The sequence below is a fragment of the Cetorhinus maximus genome, chromosome 11 (genome assembly GCF_964194155.1).
Source record: "Cetorhinus maximus chromosome 11, sCetMax3.hap1.1, whole genome shotgun sequence".
NCBI lineage: Eukaryota > Metazoa > Chordata > Chondrichthyes > Lamniformes > Cetorhinidae > Cetorhinus > Cetorhinus maximus.
In genome coordinates this window covers 116,121,742-116,145,673 of record NC_135889.1, presented here as the reverse complement: position 1 = coordinate 116,145,673, position 23,932 = coordinate 116,121,742, and the positions used below count along the sequence as shown (strand labels likewise).

General features: G+C 46.3%; 1 protein-coding gene across 1 annotated transcript in view; it reads right to left on the bottom strand.

Annotated features, from left to right (window-relative positions):
* Positions 1-1,728: 1,728 nt before the first annotated feature.
* The window catches only part of slc15a2 (solute carrier family 15 member 2), a 109,589-nt gene continuing 87,385 nt past the window's right edge, over positions 1,729-23,932 (bottom strand). Inside the window, exons 20-24 of the mRNA XM_078552780.1 lie at positions 23,282-23,284; positions 20,768-20,864; positions 16,803-16,949; positions 8,226-8,330; positions 1,729-2,077 (exon numbers count right to left, since the gene is read on the bottom strand). Coding sequence (XP_078408906.1) covers positions 1,889-2,077; positions 8,226-8,330; positions 16,803-16,949; positions 20,768-20,864; positions 23,282-23,284 — 541 coding nt within the window. The 3' untranslated portion in view covers positions 1,729-1,888. The remainder of the gene's footprint in view (positions 2,078-8,225; positions 8,331-16,802; positions 16,950-20,767; positions 20,865-23,281; positions 23,285-23,932) is intronic.

The following is a 23,932-nucleotide window of genomic DNA, read 5'->3' as shown; positions in this document are numbered from 1 at the left end:
TTCTGTCAATAAGATTCGCTTTGTAATGAAGGTGGAGAAGCTTTAAATGCACAGAGTAGGAACTTGATCCAAACGCTTCACCATTTTGGATTCAGCCCCTGCTAACTTTTTGCAGCCAGATACCCTTTAAATTGAATGATTTTCCGCGTGAGGTGTGCCACATCAATGCAGGTTATTTCGGAAACCACAATTTTCCGCAACCCACTGCAACCCTTCAGTTCTTAGTGAGGGACTGAGTGAAGTAACGCCTGTCTATAAACTGGGGCTGCCCTCTGTTCACTCCTCTTCCCTGCAACCCTTACCTCTCAGCCACTGTGGCTATTTACCCGCAAGTGCCCATCCAATTTCATTTTGAAATCATCCATCATCTCCACTTCCACCGCCCTCATAGGCAGCGAGCTGTAGATCATTACCACTGGCCACGTAAAACAGTTCCTCCTTGCATTCCCTCCCACCCCTGTATCTCTTGCCCAAGACGTTAAACCTGTGAGCCCCTTGACATTTTTACCATCACCTAATGGGAACGGCTTTTCTCAGTCTACCTTATCTAAACGCGATTGTTCTTTGAAAGATCCAGCAAAAGCACGATGGGCTGAATGGCCTCCTCCTGCAGGTGCACCTGAGCTTCCCTGTTGCACAGACAGTCCTCAACTGTGCTCAAAACCCACCCCCTCAGAACTGAGGGAAGGCAGGGATGTGAGGAATTTGCAATGTCAATGATACCTTACATTGGTAGCCCACCTCAAGTAGAAAATCGTTTTGGCAGGGAGGGAGGAAGCTGGGTTGGAGGTGGGAAAGATTAATGTGCAGGGAGGGGCCAACAATTGCCGACAACAACTACTCGCATTTATGTGGTGCCTTTAACATAATAAAATATCCCAAGGCACCACATAAACACAACGTTTGACATCGAGCCATGTAAGGAGATAGTAGGGCAGATGGCCAAAACCTTGGTCAAAGACATACGTTTTAAGGAGAAGAGAGAAGTGGAGAGGCTTAGGGAGGGAATTCCAGAGCTTATGGCCTAGGTAGCTGAAGGCACGGCTGCCAATGATCACAGCGTAGGAGCAAGCCTCTCGAGCGTGTTCTACCAAAGACTCTACCATTTTAATCCTAATTGTGAATATTTGTGGTGGGTTTGTAGAATTATGTGGAGAGGTTGACGTTGAGAGGCGATCAAAGAGATACATGTGTATCTCACCACTCTGTGGTACTACTCTCAAGCTTACTCCAACACCATGCAGGTAGGGTAGTGTAGTGCTTCATATAACTGGACTCATAATCGAGAGCACATTAGTTAGTGTAAATCCGCCCCCATGGCAGTTTGAGAGTTTTGAATTCAGTTTCAGAAGAATCTGGAATCAGGAAACTTGTGTCAGTAAAAATGGCCATTCCAGTAAAACCCTCAACTGGTTCACTAACGTCCTTCAATGAAGGGAACCTGCCCTCCTCTATTCGACTGGCCTCTCCGTGACTCCAGTCACAGACCAACGCATGGTCGATTCCTAACCACCCCAATGGGCAAGCGAGCCGTTCGGTGTATCTGAGGGTTAGAAGGCCCATCACCATCACCATCACTAGCATCTGAGGCTAACTAGGGCCGGGCAATAAAAGTTGGCCTTTCCAGGGTGGCCCACCAGTGGAATAAATTCTTTGAATACCACCCCTGCCCCCACCACCACCCACCCCCTGCCACCCTCCCCACCCCCCCCTCAACTCCCCCACAGTCTTGGTCACATTCAAAATAAGAAAAATAATTTACGCATCACTCTGAATCCACTCCTGATTAAAGACCCCAGGGAAAATCTATGTTGACGATGGGATACTTTCAATAACTAACACTGGAAGCAGGAATTTAAAGAAGCTAATCAGCAGGGGGAGCGATGCGCTACAGCTTTGTCTGCTTGTTGACTGTGTTGAGGAAGGTGTCTGTGTTGGGCGGAGGTATCTCCTCTTCTTTGTCCAAATCTTTTTTGACCAGTTCCTCTGAATCCACGTATTTGTAGAAGTAAGCCATGATGGAGAAAATGATGCAGACGGCAAACAGAAGGCAGGCAAACAGCACAAACTCGGCCCACTGTGAGGGTGAAACAGGAGATTTATTACAATCAGCATCATAGAAACGATGGGCACAGAATGAGGCCACTCGGCCCATTGTGCCTCTTCCGAATGCTTCATCAACTGTCCAACTTACTGATGGTGGTTTGGGGTGGTGGGGCGGGGGGTGGTATAGTGGTAATGTCTGGACTTAGTAATCCAGAGGTCCTGGGAACCTGGGTTCAAATGGCAGCTGGTGTAATTTAAATTCAATTAATATACCTGGTATGTAAAACTAGTCTCAGTAATGGTGACCATGACATTTGTCATAAAAACCCATCTGGTTCATTAATGTCCTTTACAGAAGGAAATCGGATGTCCTTACCTGCTCTGGCCTACTTGTGACTCCGGATCCACAGCAATGTGGTTGACTCTTAGCTGCCCTCTGCATAGGCCCAGCAAGACATTCGGTTCAAGAAGGTGGCTCACCATCACTTTCTCTAGGCTAGTTCGGGATGGGCAGCAAATGGGCCTTGCCAGTTACAGCATAAAAATAAATCCTGCTCTTTCCACCGAGCCCTGCAAACTTTTCCTTATCAAATATTTACCCGATTCCTTTTTGAAAATCACGATGGAATCTGCTTCCACCTCCCTTTCAAGCAGCACATTGCTAAAACACAGACACGCCCAACAGACAGACACTCCTAATGTGCACACTCTCTGAACGCACGCACACACGCAAAACACAGACACACCCAACACGTAGACACACCCAAACGTAGACACACCCAACACGTAGACACACCCAACACGTAGACACACCATAAGACCATAAGACATAGGAGCAGAAATTAGGCCATTCGGCCCATCTAGTCTGCTCCGCCATTCAATCATGGCTGATAAGTTTCTCAACCCCATTCTCCCGCCTTCTCCCCGTAACCTTTGATCCCCTTACCAATCAAGAACCTATCTATCTCGGTCTTAAATACACTCAATGACCTGGCCTCCACAGCCTTCTGTGGCAATGAATTCCATAGATTCACCACTCTCTGGCTAAAGAAGTTTCTCCTCATCTCTGTTCTAAAAGGTCTTCCCTTTACTCTGAGGCTGTGCCCTCGGGTCCTAGTCTCTCCTACTAATGGAAACATCTTCCCCATGTCCACTCTATCCAGGCCTTTCCGTATTCTGTAAGTTTCAATCAGATCCCCCCTCATCCTTCTAAACTCCATCGAGTATAGAGCCAGAGTCCTCAAACGTTCCTCATATGTTAAGCCTTTCATTCCTGGGATCGTTCTCACGAACCACCTCTAGACCCTCTACAGGGCCAGCACATCCTTCCTGAGATACGGGGCCCAAAATTGCTCACAATATTCTAAATGTAGTCTGACCAGAACCTTATAAAGCCTCAGCAGCACATCCCTGCTTTTCTATTCTAGTCTTCTCGAAATAAATGTCAACATTGCGTTTGCCTTCCTAACTACCGTATCAACCTGCAAGTTAATCTTAAGAGAATCCTGGACTAGGACTCCCAAGTCCCTTTGCACTCCAGACTTCTGAATTCTCTCCCCATTTAGAAAATAGTCTATGCCTCTATTCTTCCTACCAAAGTGCATGACCTCACACTTCCCCATGTTGTATTCCATCTGCCACTTCTTTGCCCATTCTCCTAACCTGTCCAAATCCTTCTGCAGCCTCCCCGCCTCCTCAATACTACCTGTCCCTCCACCTATCTTTGTATCATCTGCAAACTTAACCAGGATGCCCTCAGTTCCTTCATCTAGATCATTAATGTATAAAGTGAAAAGTTGTGGTCCCAACACTGACCCCTGCGGAACTCCACTAATCACCGGCCGCCATCCTGAGAAGGACCCCCTTATCCCCACTCTCTGCCTCCTGCCAGACAGCCAATCTTCTATCCATGCTAGTACATTGCCTCTAACACCATGGGCTCTTATCTTACTGAGCAGCCTCCTGTGCGGCACCTTGTCAAAGGCCTTCTGGAAGTCCAAGTAGATAACATCTATTGACTCTCCTTTGTCTAACCTACTCGTTACCTCCTCAAAGAATTCTAACAGATTTGTCAGGCATAACCTCCCTATGATGAAACCATGCTGACTTTGCCTGATTTTACCATGAACTTCCAAGTATTCTGAAATTTCATCCTTAATAATGGACTCTAAAATCTTACCAACGACCGAGGTCAGGCTAATCGGCCTGTAATTTCCCGTCTTTTGCCTCACTCGCTTCATAAACAGGGGGGTTACATTAGCGATTTTCCAGTTGTCTGGGACCCTCCCTGACTCCAGTAATTTCTGAAAAATCACCACCAATGCCTCCACTATCTCTTCAGCTATCTCCTCCAGAATTCTGGGGTGTAATCCATCTGGTCCAGGTGATTTATCCACCTTCAGACCTTTCAGTTTTCCTAGCACCTTCTCCTTGATAATGGCCACCATACTCACCTCTGCCCCCCCGACTCTCTTGAACTTTGGGGATGTCACTCATGTCTTCCACCGTGAAGACTGATGCAAAGTACCTATTCAGTACCTCCGCCATTTCTTTGTTCCCCACTACTACTTCTCCAGCGTCATTTTCCAGCGGCCCAATGTCCACTTTTGCTACTCTCTTACCCTTTATATATCTCAAAAAAACTCTTGCAATCTTCTTTTATATTACTGGCTAGTTTACCCTCATATTTAATCTTCTCCCTCCTTATTTCTTTTTTAGTTGTCCTCTGTTGGTCTTTGTAGGCTTCCCAATCCCCTGGTTTCCCACTGCTCTTTGCCACATTGTATGCTTTCTCTTTAACTTTTATGCTGTCCTTGACTTCCTTTGTCAGCCATGGTTGCCTCGTCCTCCCTTTAATATGCTTCTTCTTCCTAGGGATGAATTTTTGATTTGTCTCCCAAATTACTCCCAGAAACTCCTGCCATTGCTGTTCCACTGTCTTTCCTGCTAGGCTCATCTCCCAGTCAATTCTGGCCAGCTCCTCCCTCATGCCTCTGTAGTCGCCTTTATTCAACTGTAATACCGTTACATCTGATTCCAGCTTTTTCCTCTCAAATTGCAGGGTAAATTCTGTCATATTATGGTCACTTCCTCCTAAGGGTTCCTTCACCTTAAGCTCCCTTATCAAATCTGCCTCATTACACATCACTAAATCTAGAATTGCCCGTTCCCTAGTGGGCTCCACCACAAGCTGCTCCAAAAAGCCATCTCGTAGACATTCCACAAATTCCTTTTCTTGGGATCCACTACCAACCTGATTTTCCCAGTCTACCTGCATATTGAAATCCCCCATGATCACTGTAACCTTGCCTTTCTTACACACCTTTTCTATCTCCTGGTGTATCTTGTGCCCCACATCCTGACTTCTGCTCAGAGGCCTGTACATAACTCCCATTACTGTTTTTTTACCTTTGCGGTTCCTCAACTCTACCCACACAGATTTTACATCATCTGACCCTACATCATTTCTTGCTATTGATTTAATTTCATTTCTTACTAACAAAGCAACCCCACCCCCTCTGCCAACCTGCCTATCTTTTCGATAGGATGTATATCCTTGGATATTTAGCTCCCAGTCCTGATCCCCTTGCAGCCATGTCTCCGTGATGCCCACCACATCATACCTGCCAATTTCAATCTGCGCCACAAGCTCATTTACCTTATTTCGCATACTGCGTGCATTCAGATACAACACCTTCAGTCCTGTATTTCCCGTCCCCTTATCTGATGTGCTTGAAGTTAGATTCCTAGCCCTTTCCAAACACTTTGTCCTATTTTGTGTTCTGGAGACTTTAATAGCCTCTCCTGGGCTCTCCTTTCTTTTCAGTTTTTTCATAATTTTCCATGAAGTTGAATCCACCCCCCGACATGCTAACCTGCTGCTTTGTTTCCCATTAGTCATATTTCTTGGAGTTTTACCCTTCCCTCCCCCCCCACTTTCTAGTTTAAAGTCCTGTTGACCACCCTATTTACTCTTTTCGCTAGAACATTGGTCCCAGATCGGTTCAGGTGGAGACCGTCCCAATGGTACAGATTCCTCCTGTTCCAATACTGATGCCAGTGCCCCACGAAATGGAACCCCTCTTTCCCGCACCACTCCTTTAGCCACGTGTTTACTTCCCTTATTCTCGCGTCCCTATGCCAATTTGCACGTGGCTCGGGTAGTAATCCGGAGATTATAACCCTTGAGGATCTGTTCTTTAATTTAGTTCCTAGTTCCTGATAATCCCCAAACAGGTCCCCTTTCCTAGTCTTACCTATGTTATTTGTCCCGACGTGGACCACAACAACTGGATCCTCCCCCTCGCTCTCCAATATCCTTTCAAGCCGGATGTCCCTCACCCTGGCACCCAGGCAACATACCATGCAGGACTCTCGATCCTGCTTACAAAGGAAGATATCAATTCCCCTAATTATAGAATCCCCTACAACTACCACTTGTCTTTTTGCTCCCCCCTCTGAATGGCCTCCTGTGCCACGGTGCCGTGGTCAGCTGGCTCATCCTCCCTACAGCCCTCTTCCTCATCCACACAGGGAGCAAGTACCTCGTACCTGTTGGACAAGGTCAAGAGCTGAGGCTCCTCTGTTCCTGAACACAGGGTCCCTCTACCTGCCTCACTCGCAGTCACACCCTGCTGATCCTGAACACTGACTTGACTTGAGGTATTTAATCTACCAGTTGTGACTGCCTCCTGATACAAAGCGTCCAGGTAACTCTCCCCCTCCCGGATGTGCCGCAGCGTCCGGAGCTCGGACTCCAGCTCATCAATTCTGAGCCGGAGTTCCTCCAGCAACCAACACTTGCTGCAGATGTGGTCACTGTGGCTCACCATGGGATCTGCCAGCTCCCACATCATACAGCTACAGCACATCACCTGCCCAGCCATCTCTACTTAGATAATTAATTTATTAATTAGTTTTGCAGTTTTTTTTTCAAATTTGGTGCAGATTTCCAACCAACCAATCAGGTCACAGCTTTCCTGTGATGTCTCTTTTTCAGTTTTGGCTTCAGTGACTCTGTGCCCTGAGGTCACCGCTCCTGTGCTCCTCCCTCTGGGTCTGCTCCCTAGAGACAAGGCCGCGAATCCCCGAGGTAAGCTAGGTTTATACTCACCGTTCCGTTGCTGCTCCCTCCGAGTCTGCTCCCAGAATTTACTCAACAATCAGCTGCTTTTTCTTTAAAATCCACTTTCAGAAGGCAGGTCTGGTGCACTCCTGAAGGCACTGTCTCTTCCTGTCTCTCTTTTTTTTAGGTTTGCGGATGAGGGAGGGATGGAAACACTACAGCAATGTAATGTTTGGGGCTATTCCGTTCTTTTACAGTGGGTCCTCCTCGATTCCCTCCTGAGTCGTGGTGACTGCGATGACTTCTCCCAGAATGCTTCAGTCACTTCTCATCAGCACCCTCTCACACCCAACACATAGACACACCCAACATGTAGACACACCCAACATGTAGTCACACCCAACACACAGACATATCCAACACGCAGACACACTCAACATGCAGACACACCCAACACACAGACACATCCAACATGCAGACACACCCAACACACAGACACATCCAACACGCAGACACACTCAACATGCAGACACACCCAACACACAGACACATTCAACATGCAGACACACCCAACACACAGACACATCCAACACACAGACACACCTAACACACAGACACACCCAACATGCAAACACATCCCACACACAGACACACCCAACACACAGATCCACCCAACATGCAAACACACCCCACAAACAGACACACCCAACACGCAGACACACCCTTCATGCAGACACACATGAGACACAGATGTGCATAATGCAGGCACACATATACATGCACACACTTACACACATACAAAGGCACACAGGTGCATACACAGGTACAAGAACAAAGACATGCATACATGAATGTAGACATGCATACACACGCTCACACACAGGCAGACACAGACACACGCACACACTCACAAGCCACAGATTCACCTGTGTGTGATATTCCCTTTCATTGAAACCGTGCAATGGATGAGCTGCCGATTTGCTGTCAGCCCATTTTGGTGCTACCGCCTCTGACAATTTGAGCCCCATTCTGTCCAGGCCACAGACTCTACAGTTACAGTCAGAGGGTCACCGCAGGTAATGGCAGAATGAAAAGCTCTGTAAGAAGTTCATACCTGTTCCACGTAAGCGGCCTTGGCCACAATGAGTACCAGGACATTTCCAAAGGCAACTGTTAGGAGCCAGCCAGCCTGAAGAACGGCCTTCATGTTCAAAGGAGCCTGAAATGACAAACGCATTACTAAAACCTTTTTCTCAAATAAATTAAGAATTTTGAAAACTTCTTGAAGAATCATGGAGAACAAGAAGGAGGCCATTCTGCCCATCATGCCTGTGCTGGCTTTTTGAAAGTGGTACCAGATTCGTCGCACTTCCCCTGCTCTCTCCCATAGTGTACGTCTCTCAATTTCTTTTCAATGTTACTACTGAATCTGTTTCCATCATCGCAGTGCACAACAACTCGCTGCGAAACGGAAAGGAAATATCCCCCCGACCTCCTTCTTTGGTTATTTTGGCAATTTGATTCTCAGTTGCAACTAACAATAGGCACAATAATCATTTTCCAGGAACTCGGGATTGCAGGGGGGTATCTGTGACTGGGGGACAGGATGTAGAAGTGGATTCTATTTTGAGATACAGTTAATGAGTAATTTAAGACATGGCCGGAGGCAGCTAAGGGAGGAAGAAGATGAATTTGGAACTCTGGTTCCCAAAGCTCTCCAGCATTGGCGTTTTCCTCGCCTCGTCCTGTTAATAGCTCGACTATCATTACCACCCCCCCACCCCCCGCCCCCGGGCATGGTAAACCTATTCCCTCAAATTTATTGTTAGCTTAGAATCTCAACTGAAAGAGATTTCTAAGTATTAAAGGATCATCGTCTTACACTGGGCCCTCAGATGAGAAGTCCTCTCTTCCAGGAGTCTCCAAGTTAACAAAGGCCAGGATTTTGCGGCCTTGCCATGGTGCTCCTCTCCCCACCCTGCCCAACCCCCCGCAGATGTGCTGAGCCATTTAAATCTCCATTCACTTCGGCGGGACCGTAATGTCCTGCAGGGCTGTAAAATCCTGCCCGTAGTTCTGTTTGGATGGGATGTATGTTGTGGCATGTCTTAGTGGACCAAACTTCTTTGAAAGTTTACCAATACCAGCCCTCAGGAGTCTAACTCAGACCCCTAGGGTTGTGTGGATACGTGGGTCCTCGAGATAATAATTACTTGAGATTACAACCCCTACTATGCTTCATTAATACAGACTTTTCATTGAAGACAATCATAGGTTACAGCTTATATAAAGATAAAAGCAAAGAACTGCGGATGCTGGAAATCCAAAATAAAAACAAAAATAGAAATACCTGGAAAAACTCAGCAGGTCTGGCAGCATCGGTGGAGAAGAGCACAGTTGACGTTTCGCGTCCTCATGACCCTTCAGTAGTTCTGTTGAAGGGTCATGAGGACTCAAAACGTTAACTGTGCTCTTCTCCGCCGATGCTGCCAGACCTGCTGAGTTTTTCCAGGTATTTCTATTTTTGTTTTTATTTTATTATTATAGATTACAGCTTGTTATAGATAGTAACTAAAACTAATCATAACATCAATAAAGTAAAAATACAATTTTTCAATGCACTGTAGTCAGCAATTGTTACTGGATAGCCAAACAAATAATAATTAAAGATAATTATACTCACAAATCCAATATGGTTAGATAAGATTTTAACACGCCTCTGTCTCAAAATCCAGGGAGGGGGAATTCAACAAAGGAACTCAACCCCTTTGTGTCCAAAGATGTCTGACTGACTTGTCTCAGCTAATAGTGTGTATTTTAAAGTCAGTTTAGCTGAGATAAAAGAGAATGGCTGACTGGCTTCTTCTAACTATGTACCTATTTGAGAAAGTTCCGCAGAGTTAGAAACAGGCTGTGATTGGTTATTGTTTCGGTGAGAAACATCACCTTATCTGAGAGCGCCCTGAATTGATAATGTTTCAATTCATTAAGTTTCAGACTCTGGACAGGTAGCTGGCTAATCTAACTGCCTCCCAACTTTCACAGTCTGAAGGACATCGTGTTTACTCTGTACACATGGGAAACAATTTAGATTAGCAGCCATTTTTATGCCAACCTTTTTATGTCAAACTGCTGAAGTTACAATGCTAATTTTGAATTAACACCTTAAAATTTTAAGTCCCCCATCAGGTGTGTGAGTTCTTTAACAGTCACTGGGTTTATTGCAGACTCAGTGACAGAATATAACCGCATAGGAAATAGCAGTAGGAGAAAGCTGAACTGCCCTTAGAGTCCGCTCCATTATTCAATCAGATCAATGCTGATCTTCTACATCAACTCCACCTTCCTACATGATCCCCGTATGCCTTAGTGTCCAAAAACCCTCGTGACCTCTGTCTTGAATGTACTCCACGACTGAGCTCTCTGAGGTAGAAAATTCCAAAGATTCACAACCACCTAAATGAAGAAAACGCCTCCTGAGCTCTGTCCTGAATGGTCAGACCCCTTATCCTGAGACTATGCCCCTAGTGGGGAAAACAGAAACGCAGAGTATTTTTTAGACGGTGAGAGATTGGGGAAGTGCTGATGTCCAAAGGGACCTGGATGTCCTCGTTCATAAGTCACTGAAAGCTAACATGGATGGTGCAGCAAGTAATGAGGAAGGTAAATGGTATTTATTACAAGTTCAGGAGTAAAGATATCTTGTTGCAATTGTGCAGAGCCTTGGTGAGACTGCAGCTGGAGTATTGTGTATAGTTTTTGTCTCCTTACCTAAGGAAGGATATACTTGCCATAGAGGGAGTGCAGCAAAGGTTCACCAGACTGATTCCTGGGATAATGGGGCTGTCCAATGAGGACATATTGAGGAGACTGGGCCTGTGTTCTCTAGAGTTTAGAAGAGTGAGAGGTGATCTCAATGAAGCTTACAAAATTCTTACAGGGCTCAACAGGGTAGGTGCAGGAAGGATGTTTCCTCTGGCTTGGGGGGGTCTAGAACCAGGGGACACAGTCTCAGAGTAAGGGGAAGGCCATTTAGGACTGAGATGAGGAGAAGTTTCTTCACTCAGAGGGTGGTGAATCTTTGGAATCCTCTGCCCCAGAGGGTGTGGAGGCTCAGTCATTGAATATGGGTTCAAGACAGAGATGGATAGGTTTCTAGATATTAAAGATATCATAGCGTATAGGGATAGTGCAGCAGAATGACGTAGAGGTAGATGATCAGCCATGATATAGTTCAATGGCGGAGCAGACTCAAGGGGCCGAATGGCCTTCTCCTGCTCCTGTTTCCTATGTTCCTATGTCCTAGACTCTCCAGCACGAGGAAACAGCTCTCACCATCTGCGGTGTTGAGCCCTCTAAGCATCTTGTATGTTTCAATGGGATCATGTCTCATTCTTCTAAACTCCAGAGAATATAGATTCCCTTCCCATAGGACAACCCTCTCATCCTAGGAATCAGTCAAGTGAACCTTCTTTGTATCCCATCTGAGGCAAGTATATTTTCCTGAGAAGTCCACAACTGTACATAGTATTCCAGGGGCGGTCTCACCAATGCCCTGTGTTAATGGTTTGTCGATTATGTTGTTAAAGATGGGCATTGTTTGATTAAGGACAGGAGTCACATATAAAGAGAGTCAGCCGGGACACTGGGTAGTAGTTAGGAGGCAGAGATCTGTAAGGCTGCATCCTGTGAATAAACCTAGTATCAAGAACAAGAGTTGTGCCTTGTTTTGTACTTCAGCATCTGGCTTGGATCTATTTAACACCCCGTGTAGTGGTAACAAGACTTATTGACTCTTATACTCCAAGCCCTCTGTGATAAAGGCCAGCATACCATTTGCCTTCCTAATTGCTTGCTGTACCTACCTGCATGCTAACTTTCTGTGTCCTTTGTATCAGGGCACCCACATCTCTCTGAACACCAACATTTAAAAGTTCCTGACCATTTAAAAATATTCTGATTTTCTATTCTTACTATCAAAGTGAATAACCTCCTATTTCCCCACATTATATTCCATCTGCTGCCTTCTTGCCTAACCACTTAACCTACGGCCTGCTCATCGCTTAAAACCCCACCTAGCTTTGTATCGTCGGCAAGCCTGCATACAATTCGCTCAGTCCCCTCATCTGAGCCGTCGCTGCAGATTGTAAATAGCTGAGGTGCAAGAAATGACCCTTGCAGAACTCCAAACGCTACAGCCAGCCATCTTGAAAATGTCCCATTCATCCCTGCCCTCTTCTTTCTGTCCGTTAACCAATCCTCTATCCATGCCAATATATCACCCCCAAATCTGTGCACCTTCGTAACAAACTCTTGTGTGGCATCTCATCAATTTAAAAAAAAATTCTTTCACGGGATGGTGGGCGTCGCTGGTAAGGCCAGCATTTGCCGTCCATCCTGAATTTCCTTTGAACTGAGTGGCTTGCTAGACTCAGGGGGCAGTTAAGAGTTAACCACATTTGCTGTGGGTCTGGAGTCATGTGTAGGCCAGACCAGGTAAGGACGGCAGATTTCCTTCCCTCAAGGGCATTAGTGAACCAGATGGGTTTCTATCGACAATGGACAATGGTTGCCATGGTCACAATCACTGACACTAGCTTTATATTCCGGACTTCATTTTATTAATTGAATTTATGCACCTAGAGCACTAGCTGGGAATTAGCCCAGTCACATTACCACTCTGCCACCACCTTCCCATAAGGCTTTTTGAAAATCCAACTATAACGCTGCATTCACTTGTTTCCTTTTATCTACTTTTCTAGCTACAAATTTATTAAAAAAAAACGAAGTTTCTCTTTCATAAACTCATGTTGACTCTGCTTAATCGTGTTGTGATTTTCTAAGTGCCCTGTTACCACATCCCTAATAATACAGTGAAGTCCAGGCCGTTACTATCCTGCGGAATCTCGCAGATGGCAAAATCGCAAACAAGGGACATTCTTTACAACGGGAGCCACTTCAACAGGTTCCAGCAATGCTAGGGCAGTATGGGGTTTGTGCAGTTACTTTCCGTTGGTCACTTCCATTCTCATTTTTAACCACGCTAGCCATTGGCACATGATGTTTTTGGTGAAGTACCTGTAGGCCGGTGCACAGCAACAATCTACCCGTGGACTCGGCACAGAATGGCTAGAATCACCTTTGCAAATGCGGCTCCTCATTCTCACCAGTGGGGAAGAGGGCACAAATCCTCTGAGCCTGGAAAGATTTGCCACTCTTATGGCGTCTTGTCTTCAGCAAGGAAGGGCAAAACTTAAAAAAAAAATCTCTAACCTTAGGAACAGCAGGGGTCTGTTGTCAGGCTAGCTCGCTGAGCGTTTAGAGTGTGCCTTTAATCCAAGCCGAATCAAAAGTGGAGCAATGCTGACCCATTTAAAAATGTGACATGTTGATTATAATTGAGCCCCACGGGTAAAGAATGTAGAGCAAGCTGCGAGGCTACATGGGCAGTCTTCTTAGCTCCAGTGTAAATCAGGTTTCGCTTTTTTTCACCATTTTCTAAAGTTGACTCCTATTTTGTTCACGTTTAAAACTGTGGATAAGTGAACAATTGGGCCCACAATTTGTGCGATCTGGCACACAAAGGCTTTAGTGCGGGTTGCAAAAGGGGGGACTTTACTGTAGATTCTAGCATTTTTCATTACTACTGAGTAACTGGTCTAAGTCGCCTCTTTTCTCTCTCCCGCCTTTACCATTGTAGCATGAGAGGCTATCGGGAAGTTAGAAGATGAACAAAAGATCTTTTAAGTCTTTTCTCATCTCGTGATGCCTATAATTCCATGGATTTCTTTGCCTTGATATTTGGGCTCCATCTGATGGCGATCGGGGGAACTGCGACTCTTTACGACAGCACCGTGGTGGGGGAAAAGGCTGGGGAGAATATTCCTGGGGGTTTTCCCACTCTACAGCCTGGACGGAAATCTGGCAGAATTCCTCTCCCTGCTCCCCCATCCCCCCTACACACACACACACACACACACACAGAGGCTAATTCAGCACAGAGTGAACTCAACACCTTCCTGTGATTCGATTGGAGAGGAATGGGTGCAGAAAAGATTTTTGAGAATGGTTCCAGGGATAACGATTTCACATTGGAGAAGCTGGGGTTGTTCTCTCTATGGAGGAGAAGATCAAGTGGAGATTGGATTGAGGTGTTCAAAATCACGAGGGATCTGGACAGATTCACACCTCGAATATTGTGTGCAGTTTTGGTCTCCTTATTTAAGGAAGGATGTAAATGCATTGGAGGCGGTTCAAAGCAGGTTTATTGGATTGAAACCTGGAATGAGCGGGTTGTCTTATGAGGAAAGGTTGGACAGACTGGGCCTGTTTCCACTGGAGTTTAGAAGAGTGAGGGGTGATTTGACTGAAGTTTACAAGATCCTGAACGGCCTTGACAAGCAGGACGTTGAAAGGATGTTTCCTCTTGTGGGTGAGTTCAGAATTGGGAGCCACTGTTTTAAAATTAGCCTGTCCTCTGAACCGCCTCCAATGCATTTACATCCTTCCTTAAATAAGGAGACCAAAACTGCACACAGTGTTCGAGGTGTGAATCTGTCCAGATCCCTCGTGATTTTGAACACCTCAATCCACTTGATCTTCTCCTCCATGGAGAGAACAACCCCAGCTTCTCCAATGTGAAATCGTTATCCCTGGAACCATTCTCAAAAATCTTTTCTGCACCCATTCCTCTCCAACCGAATCACAGGAAGGTGTCGAGTTCACTCTGTGCTGAATTAGCCTGTGTGTGTGTGTGTAGGGGAGTGGAGGAGCAGGGAGAGGAATTCTGTCAGATTTCCATTTGGGAACAGAGATGAGGAGAATTTTTTTTCTCTCAGAGCGTTGTGCGACTTTGGAACTTTCTGCCTCAGAAGGTGGTGGAGGCGGGGTCATTGAATAGTTTTAAGGCAGAGGTAGATAGATTCTTATTTGACAAGGGATCAAAGGTTATCGGGGTTAGATGGAAATGTGGAAATCGAAATACCAGATCAGCCATGATCTTATTGACTGGTGGAGCAGGCTTGAGGGGCCGAATGGCCTACTCCTGTTCCTATTTCTTATGTTCTTAGTAGATAGGGAGAAACTATTCCCATTGGTGGAAGGATCGAGAAACGGAGGACACAGATTCAAGGTGATTGGCTAAAGAGCCAAAGACAACCTGAGCACATTTTTTAAGCAGCAAGTGAGAAGTTTGACACATTGGATTTATTTTTCCCTAAACAGAACTTTGCTGACCTTTCCCCATAGTTTAAGGTGCTGCTTAAAGAAATGTCTTCTGGAATGCACTGCCCAAAAGGGTGGTGGAGGCAGATTCAATCGTGGCTTTCAGAAGAGAATTGGGTAAGTACCCGAAGAGAAATAACTTTCAGGGTTACGGGGAAAAGGCAGGCAAGTGGGACGAGCTGAGTTGCTCTCGCAGAGAACTGGCATGGACTTGACAGGCCAAATGGCCTCTTCCTGTGCTGTAACCATTCTTTGATTCTATGATAATTACACATGGTTCTCAAGATTCAGTGGGACCAACATCCTTCCTAACAGTTTCTGGAGAGATGCTAGTCTTCAATGGCTGCAGGGAGGAAAAGTCTTGGACTTTCCAAATTGGATAGCACCTGGGCCCTGTGGCAACAGTAGGCCTGAGTCAAGTGTTGCTAGGGAACTAGGGTGGGAAGGGGACCTGAATTTTCACACGTATACCAGTTGGGCCTCTGAATGCCGGGACGTACCAAGGAGGTGGCAATGGAACTAGCACGAAGAACCCCTCTGCACCCACCCTCCCCTCATATTGGAGGATCTGGGGGAGGGGACCTGGGAGCAAATTGAAGAGAGCAACAGCAGCACATAGGGCAATGTTTACCCTTTTCCAACAGAAATTTCTGACCTTTGGATCTTTCTGAATACTCTACTCTCTAGAGACAGAAGTCTGGAGTAAGGGAAGCAATGTTGGCTCTAATATGTTGACAAGTCCTTTGTATTGGAAAAAAATAGGCTTGTTGGACTTAATGGCCCCTTCCTACTTTGCGATATAACCTGGGACTAATTTGAGACATGACGTGCTAAGTGTAGTGTGTTATTCTGATTAGCTGATAGTACAGGGACAGGGAAGACAGGTTTGAGGTTATGGCAAGAAATCCAGGGGTATGTGAGGAAGAACTTTTTTACACAGCGAGGGGTAATGACCTGGAACTCACTGCCCACGAGGGTGATGGAAATGGAGACGAGCAACGATTTCACGAGCAAATTGGATGGGCGCTTGAGGGAAATAAACTTACAGGACTACAGGGATAGAGCGGGGGGAGTGGGACTGACAGGATTGCTCTACGGAGATCCGGCATGGACTCGATGGGCGGAATGGCCTCCTGTGTCTCCATAACTCTATGGCTGCTTTGCAGGAACAGGTGTCATTAGACCTCTGATTCCCAAAGCATTCCACCATTGGAGCTACCTCCCCTCACACAATGTCTGAGCTTTCTGCAGACTAACCGATAGAGATGGACCGCGATGGTTAGCCAACAACTCCATTATCGTCGTGTCAAGGACTACCGTGACGTAGGGGGGCAAACTAGAGGCACCTTGGGTTTTTTTTAAATCATCTAGTAATTCGGATGTAAACATTTTAATGCTCCAATTTCAGATCAGATTTCCGTCAGTGAACACCAGCAATTATCGGACAGGCTCACGAACAATGCAATACCTGTGTGTAAGAGAACTCCACTCCTGTTATAGAGAACATAACCTCTCCAGCAGACATCAAGACGTACTGTGGAATTTGCCATGCAATGTGCACGACATTCGCTTTGATGTCTTCGGTCTTCCAACTCTTCAAGCTGGCATCTCCGGGCTAAAGGGGAGCAAAACACAACAGGGCAAAGTCAATGCTTCCGAGCACATGAGATATCACGAGAAAGTGCAGGGTGACCCACTGGTGTTCAGATCAACAACAACTTTTTTTTTACATAGCGCCTTTAACGTGAGGAAATAGGGCCATTAGAAAACAAAGTAACCAAGTCACATTAGGAGATGACCAAAAGCTCGGTCAAAGAGGTAGGTTTTAAGGAGCGTCTTGAAGGAGGAGTGAGAGGTCGAGGGGTGGAGAAGTGTAGCGAGGGTGTTCCAGAGCATGGGGCCCAGGCAACTGAAGGCATGGACACCAATAGTGGAGCAATTATAATTGGGAATAATTGAGTACAACTCCAGCAACTTCACCAACAGGAATTTGGAGGGAAGATCTGTAAAGAATCTTCTAGAAAGCAGTCACTAAAGTCTTCACGAAACTTTTTCTCAACGTGTATTTTATCTTATTGAAGTCGAATTACCTACACTTTAATTAAAGGATCTGCAGATGCAATCAACTAATAAATAATAATAATTAAACAACTCACTGGAGGATGAGGCTCCACAAATATCCCCATCTTCAGTGATGGAGGAGCCCAGCACATCAGTACAAAAGATAAGGCTGAAGCAGTTGCAACAGCCAGAAGCGCCGAGTGGATGATCCATCTCGGCCTCCTCCGGTGGTCCCCAGCATCACAGATGCCAGTCTTCAGCCAATTCGATTCACTCCACGTGGTATCAAGAAACGGCTGAAGGCACTGGGTACTGCAAAGGCTATGGGCCCTGACAATATTCCGGCAATAGTGCTGAAGATTCGTGCTACAGAACTTGCTGCGCCCCTAGCCAAGCTGTTCCAGTACAGACAACATGGCATCTACCCGGCAATGTGGAAAATTGCCAGGTATGTCCTATCCATAAAAAGCAGGACAAATCCAACCCAGCCAATTACCGCCCCGTCAGTCTACTCTCCATTATCAGCAAAATGATGTAAGGGGTCATCAACAATGCTATCAAGTGGCACCTACTCAGCAATAACCTGCTCACTGATGCCCAGTTTGGGTTCCGCCAGGGCCACTCAGCTCCTGACCTCATTACAGCCTTGGTTCAAACACGGACAAAAGAGCTGAACTCAAGAGGTGACTGCCCTTGACATCAGGGCAGCATTTGACTAGGTGTGGCATCAAGGAGCCCTATTTTAGGAACTAGAGCTAGATTTAAGTAAGTTATATGTGTATTTGTATGTGTTAGGAATAAGCTATAGGTTAAGTTTAAGTTTAATTTATTTTTTATTTGTGTGTTCGAAAGGTAAAGCCTGGATTTTGGTTTCACTTGTGAGTGGGGCCAGCAGGTCTGGATCTTTGTTGTATACTTGCATTTTTAATGAGGTTTTAAGACCCTTGAAATGGCTTAGGGAGGTTAAAACAAAGTAGGAAAAACTGTGCTTTTGCCTAGCAACGGGGGGCCCACAGAGACACCGGGAAAAACAGAAAGCTGTTTTAGTGTGGTTGGAAGCGGGTACCAGCAGAAGCTGGACACAGGAGAGGGAACTGCAGGAAGCAGGTTCCAAAGGGCAAAGAAGAAAGTCCCAAAACCAGGGAGTGGTACAGGAAAAGGTCCCAAGACGACAGTTAAGTCAAAGGACAAGAACAGGAATCTGGAACAGTCACCTGTTCAGTGAAGTTGAAATAAAGAGCGGAGGGAAGGGCTCCAAATTAAAGAGACAAAGCTGCGGGGAGCAGAATGAAGGCAAATTGGCTTGCGAGAAGCCAAAAGATCTGAGGAGCCAGCCAAACGCGGGTGACCCTTTACTGTGGGCCTGTGAAGCAGTAGTGTACGAGGGGCATGGCTGAGTATCTGAGAGAGTGTGTGGAAAGCGAAGCTGGAATACACATGGCGATCCAGGAGAGAGGAACATCGGAACGAGAAATCAAAGCGCCGGAGGTGGATCCTTGATGAAGATATTCAAGTGAAAGACAGAGTTTCCATGAGACCAGTTGGGTCACAGTGTGATGAGCGTCTGGGAGGGGAGTTGATGAGAGATACATAGCACCTGCTTTGGGTGGCATCTGTCACTTGGTTTCAGAGTGTGGTGTGTCTGACCACAGGTCACCTATTGGGTTACATGGACTGTATACTTACTGTGAACATTAGAGTATAAGATAGATTTTTTGTAACTTGTGTTATCCTTACAAATCTGTATATATCTGTAAAGGTATAGTTGGGGTAAAGGAGTATTGTCATATGATTCATCTCTTGTTGTTTAATAAATGTTTTATTCTTCTGTTAAAAGTTCATCAGCAGACTCCTGCGACTCTGTTCAGTAGCTGCCCTCCATGTTTGTAAACAAAAAATAAAAGTTAGGATCTATCAAGCCAGTTTCCACCCCGGGATTTGACTTGTCCTGTAGTAACATCTGTTGCGATCATAACACCTAGCAAAACTGGAGTCAATGGGAATCACGGGGAAAACTCTCCACTGGTTGGAGTCATACCTAGTGCAAAGGGAGATGGCTGTGGTTGTTGGAGGTCAGTCATCTCAGCTGCAGGATATCACTGCAGGAGTTCTTCAGGATAGTGTCCTTGGCCCAACCATCTTCAGTTGCTTCATCAATGACCTTCCTTCCATCATAAGGTCAGAAGTGGGATGTTCGCTGATGATTGCACAATGTTCAGCACCATTCGCGACTCCTCAGATACTGAAGCAGTCCATGTCCAAATGCAGCAATATCTAGGCTTGGGCTGACAAGTGGCAAGTAACATTCGTGCCACCCAAGTGCCAGGTAATGGCCATCTCCAACAAGAGAGAATCCAACCATCACCCCTTGACATTCAATGGCATTGCCTCCGCTGAATCCCCCATGATCAACATCCTGGGGGTTATCATTGACCGGAAACTGAACTGGACTAGCCACATAAATACTGTGACTACAAGAGCAGGTCAGAGGCTAGGAATTCTGTGGTGAGTAACTCACCTCCTGACTCCCCAAAGCCTGTCCACCATCTATAAGGCTCAAGTCAGGAGTGTGATGGAATACTCCCCACTTGCCTGGATGAGTGCAGCTCCAACAACACTCAAGAAGCTTGACACCATCCAGGACAAAGCAGCCCGCTTGTATGGCACCCCATCCACAAACATTCACTCCCTCCACCACTGATGCACAGTAGCAGCAGCGTGTACCATCTACAAGATGCACTGCAGCAACTCACCAAACCTACTTCGACAGCACCTTCCAAACCCACAACCACTACCATCTAGAAGGACAAGGGTAGCAGACACATGGGGAACACCACCACCTGGAAGTTCCCCTCCAAGCCACTCAATATCCTGACTTGGAAATATATCGCCATTCCTTCACTGTCGCTAGGTCAAAATCTTGGAACTCCCTCCCTAACAGCACTGTGGGTGTACCTACACCACCTGGACTGCAGCGGTTCAAGAAGGCAGCTCACCACCACCTTCTCAATGGCAACTAGGGACGGGCAATAAAAATGTTGGCCTAGCCACCAATGATCATGTCCTATGTAAGAATTTTAAGAATTACTAAATCCAGAAACGTATTAAATTGCAGCCCTTGCCTAAACAGACAACATTAAAAGATTTTTCTAAAACTTGCATTAGTGCAGTAAACAATCTTTTGGAAAATGCTTGCTTGATTGTAGAATCTCATAGCACAGGAAGAGGCTATTCGGCCCATCGTGCCTGTGCTGGCTTTTTGAAAGAACTATCCAATTAATCTCACCGCCTCTGCTCTTTTCCCCATAGCCTTGCAAAGTTTCAGGTCTTTATCCAATAAAATCGATCACATTGGCCATTTTTTTCACCTACCTTTTGACCCAGAATGATGGTGTATGCTGCTCCAAAGTCTATCAGTCCCACATCCAGGGCATATTCCTTTGTACCAGCTTTGACCATTGCTTTGTACCTGCATGAAAGACAGAAATAATCAGGAAAAAGAAGGCCAGATTTTTCATTCCCGTTCACTCTCTGAAAACGGTCTCAGATGGGGCACGTGGAAGAGCCAAGTCAACTCTGAGTCGTATCCGTCTAGTCCCAAGGTTCTGACAGGGGTCAAGGCAGCCGATAGAGGCTGCCGCCCAGTCAAAGCCAAGGGTGCAATCCACTGGGGCCATTCCAGATTAGCAAAGGTCACAGACCATCCTGGTTAACACTCCAAAAGGGGGAACAGGGGGTGGTGTGACGAGTCAGTAGTCAAGGCCATGAACACCTCCGACTGTGAACTGCCTGTAGGCTGCTGCACGGCACTTGGAAGGGGGGGGTTGGTCGCACAGGGCTTGGTGAGGTGGTCACCTTTAAAGTTTTTGCACCCTCCAGCTTCGCTGCAGAGAGGCGCCACCTTTGGGGGAATTGGAAGACCAATCACACGTCCCGGGTAGGTTGCACGGCGGAGGAGGAGAATGCCAAGGTGTGGATCAAAATAACAGTCATCTGAACATGAAAGGCAAGATCCTGCCTTTGTATTGTGCCTATCGCCACCTCAGGATACCCCAAAGCAGCTTACAGCCAATGGGAGCACTTTCTTGAAGTGTAAACACTGTTATAATAGAGCGAGACATGTCAGCCAATTTATGCACAGCAAGCTCCCAGAAACACAACTGAGATACATGGCCAGAGAGCCTAATTTAATGATGTCAGTTGAGGCGTAAACGTTGGGTGGGACACCGGTGAGAACTGCCTTGCTCTCCTTCATATATGCTGCGATACTTAAGAGGGCAGACAGGGCCTCAGTTTAATGCCTCATCTGAAAAATGACACCTCTGACACTGCAGCTCTCTCTCGGTGCCGGACCGGGAATGCCAGTTTGAATGATGTGCTCAAATCCCTGGAGTTGGGAATTTAAACCCCCAACCTCATGACTCAGAGGCAAGAGGGCTACCAACTGAGCCAAGGCCAACGTGTAATTGTTGATGTCTGAGTGTTTGCTCGTATGCCACACTTATTGCTTGTCAGTTGTTCTGAGAAGAGGGCATTGGGCAAACTTTTACAACCGAGTGGTTTGCTAGGCCACCTCGAGAGGGCAGTAAGGAGTTACATCGGGCTGGATTTTCAAAGCAGAGTCGGGAGCCGACTGCTCGGATAAATCCCTGGTCCTGCCCTAGTGCCTCAGCTATATCACCCACACAGCGCTAGTTTGAAATCAGTGCCACCGAGCATCTCTAGGAGGTGGGAGCTGAGCTGCCTGCATGGTGCTAATGGCAAAGACAGACGGCAGCCATGATGAAACCTGCTGCTGCCTTGTTGAAGAGAGCAGACAGAACTTGGAAGCTCAGCAGCATAAAAGCTTAAGATGGTATACAAACAGCCAAATGAGAGGTAATGCACACGACCTGGTGCAGGATCCCCCAGGGTCCGATAATTTTCAATGTGTTAAAAACTTTCCCTTCACCTCAATTATGAGCCTAACAGCAGTGCGTTAACTTCCATCAGACTGCTTGGGTTGGCTGAATTCTCTTCTGCAAATTGCAGTTCCGACTTCTCCCAGCCCCTCAATGAGTTTCTCTAGGAGCTTTTTGGGGCTGTTAATTTGGGGCTGAGAGGGTTTGCCCATTCCCTCTCTCTCTCTGCCCAGGTTTTGAAAATTGGAGACTGACCCCAGGCGAGGGGATCCAGGCACGCCCCCGGGACCAAGTATTTAACCCGGTTGTGGCCCTGTGGCATTTGCAAACCTGTCCCATCGAGTGCACAGCAGAGAATCAGGTCCAATGGTCTGTGCTGGCCTTTATATGGTCCACCTCCCACCCTATCTCATCTCACCCAATCAATAAACCCTTCTATTCCTTTCTCCTCATATACTGATCTAGCTTCCCCTTAAATGCTATTCTATTGCCACAACATCAGGAGAGAAGGTGGCACAGGAGTAAGGTCACTAGACTAGTAATCCAGAGTCCCAGGCTAATCCTCTGGGAACGCAGGTTCAAATCCCAACATAGCATTTGGTGAAATTTAAATTCAGTTATCAAATCTAAAATTGAAAGCTAGTCCCAAGTAATAGTAAGCATGAAAACAAGCAACTCACCAAGGCTCCTTCAACAACACCTTCCAAACCCATGACCTCTCCCACCTAGAAGGACAGGGGCAGCAGATACATGGGAACACCACCACCTGGAAGTTCCCCTCCAAGTCACTCACCATCCTGACTTGGAAATATATTGCCGTTCCTTCACTGTTAGTGGGTCAAAATCCTAGAACTCCCTCCCTAACAGCACTGTGAGTGTACCTGCACCACATGGACTGCAGCGGTTCAAGAAGGCAGCTCACCACCACCTTCTCAAGGGCAATTAGAGATGGGCAATAAATGCTGACCTGGTCAGCAATGCTCACCTCCTGTGAAAAAATAAAAATAATCAGTTATTGTTTTAAAAACCCATCTGGTTCACTAATGTCCTTTAGGGAAGGAAATCTGCTGTCCTTACCTGGTCTGGCCTACATGGGACTCCAGACCCACAGCAACGTGGTTGATTCTTAACTGCCCTCCGAAATGGCCGAGCGAGCCATTCAGTTCAAGGGCAATTTGGGATGAGCAATAAGTGCTGGGCTTGTCAGTAATGCCCACATCCCATGAGCAAATAAAAAACGACTCCCTGTGGTAGTAAGTTCTACATTCTAACTGCTCTCTGGGCAAAGAAGTTTTTTTTTTCCCTGGGTTTCCTATCGGATTTATTATTGACTATATTACTTTTGGATTTTAGTTTCAGGCTCCTACATAAGTGGAACATTTTCTCTATGTCTACCCAATCAAGCCCTTTCATTAACTTATCAGGTGACTCCTCAGTCTTCTCTTTTCTAGAGAACCGTGCATCTTGGAGATGGCACACACACTGCCGACACTGTGGGTCGGTGGGGGAGGGAGTGAATGTTTGTGGATGGGGTGCCAATCAAGTGGGCTGCTTTGTCCTGGACGGTGTTGAGCTTCTTGAGTGTTGTGGGAGCTGCACTCATCCAGGCAAGTGGGGAGTATTCCATCATACTCCT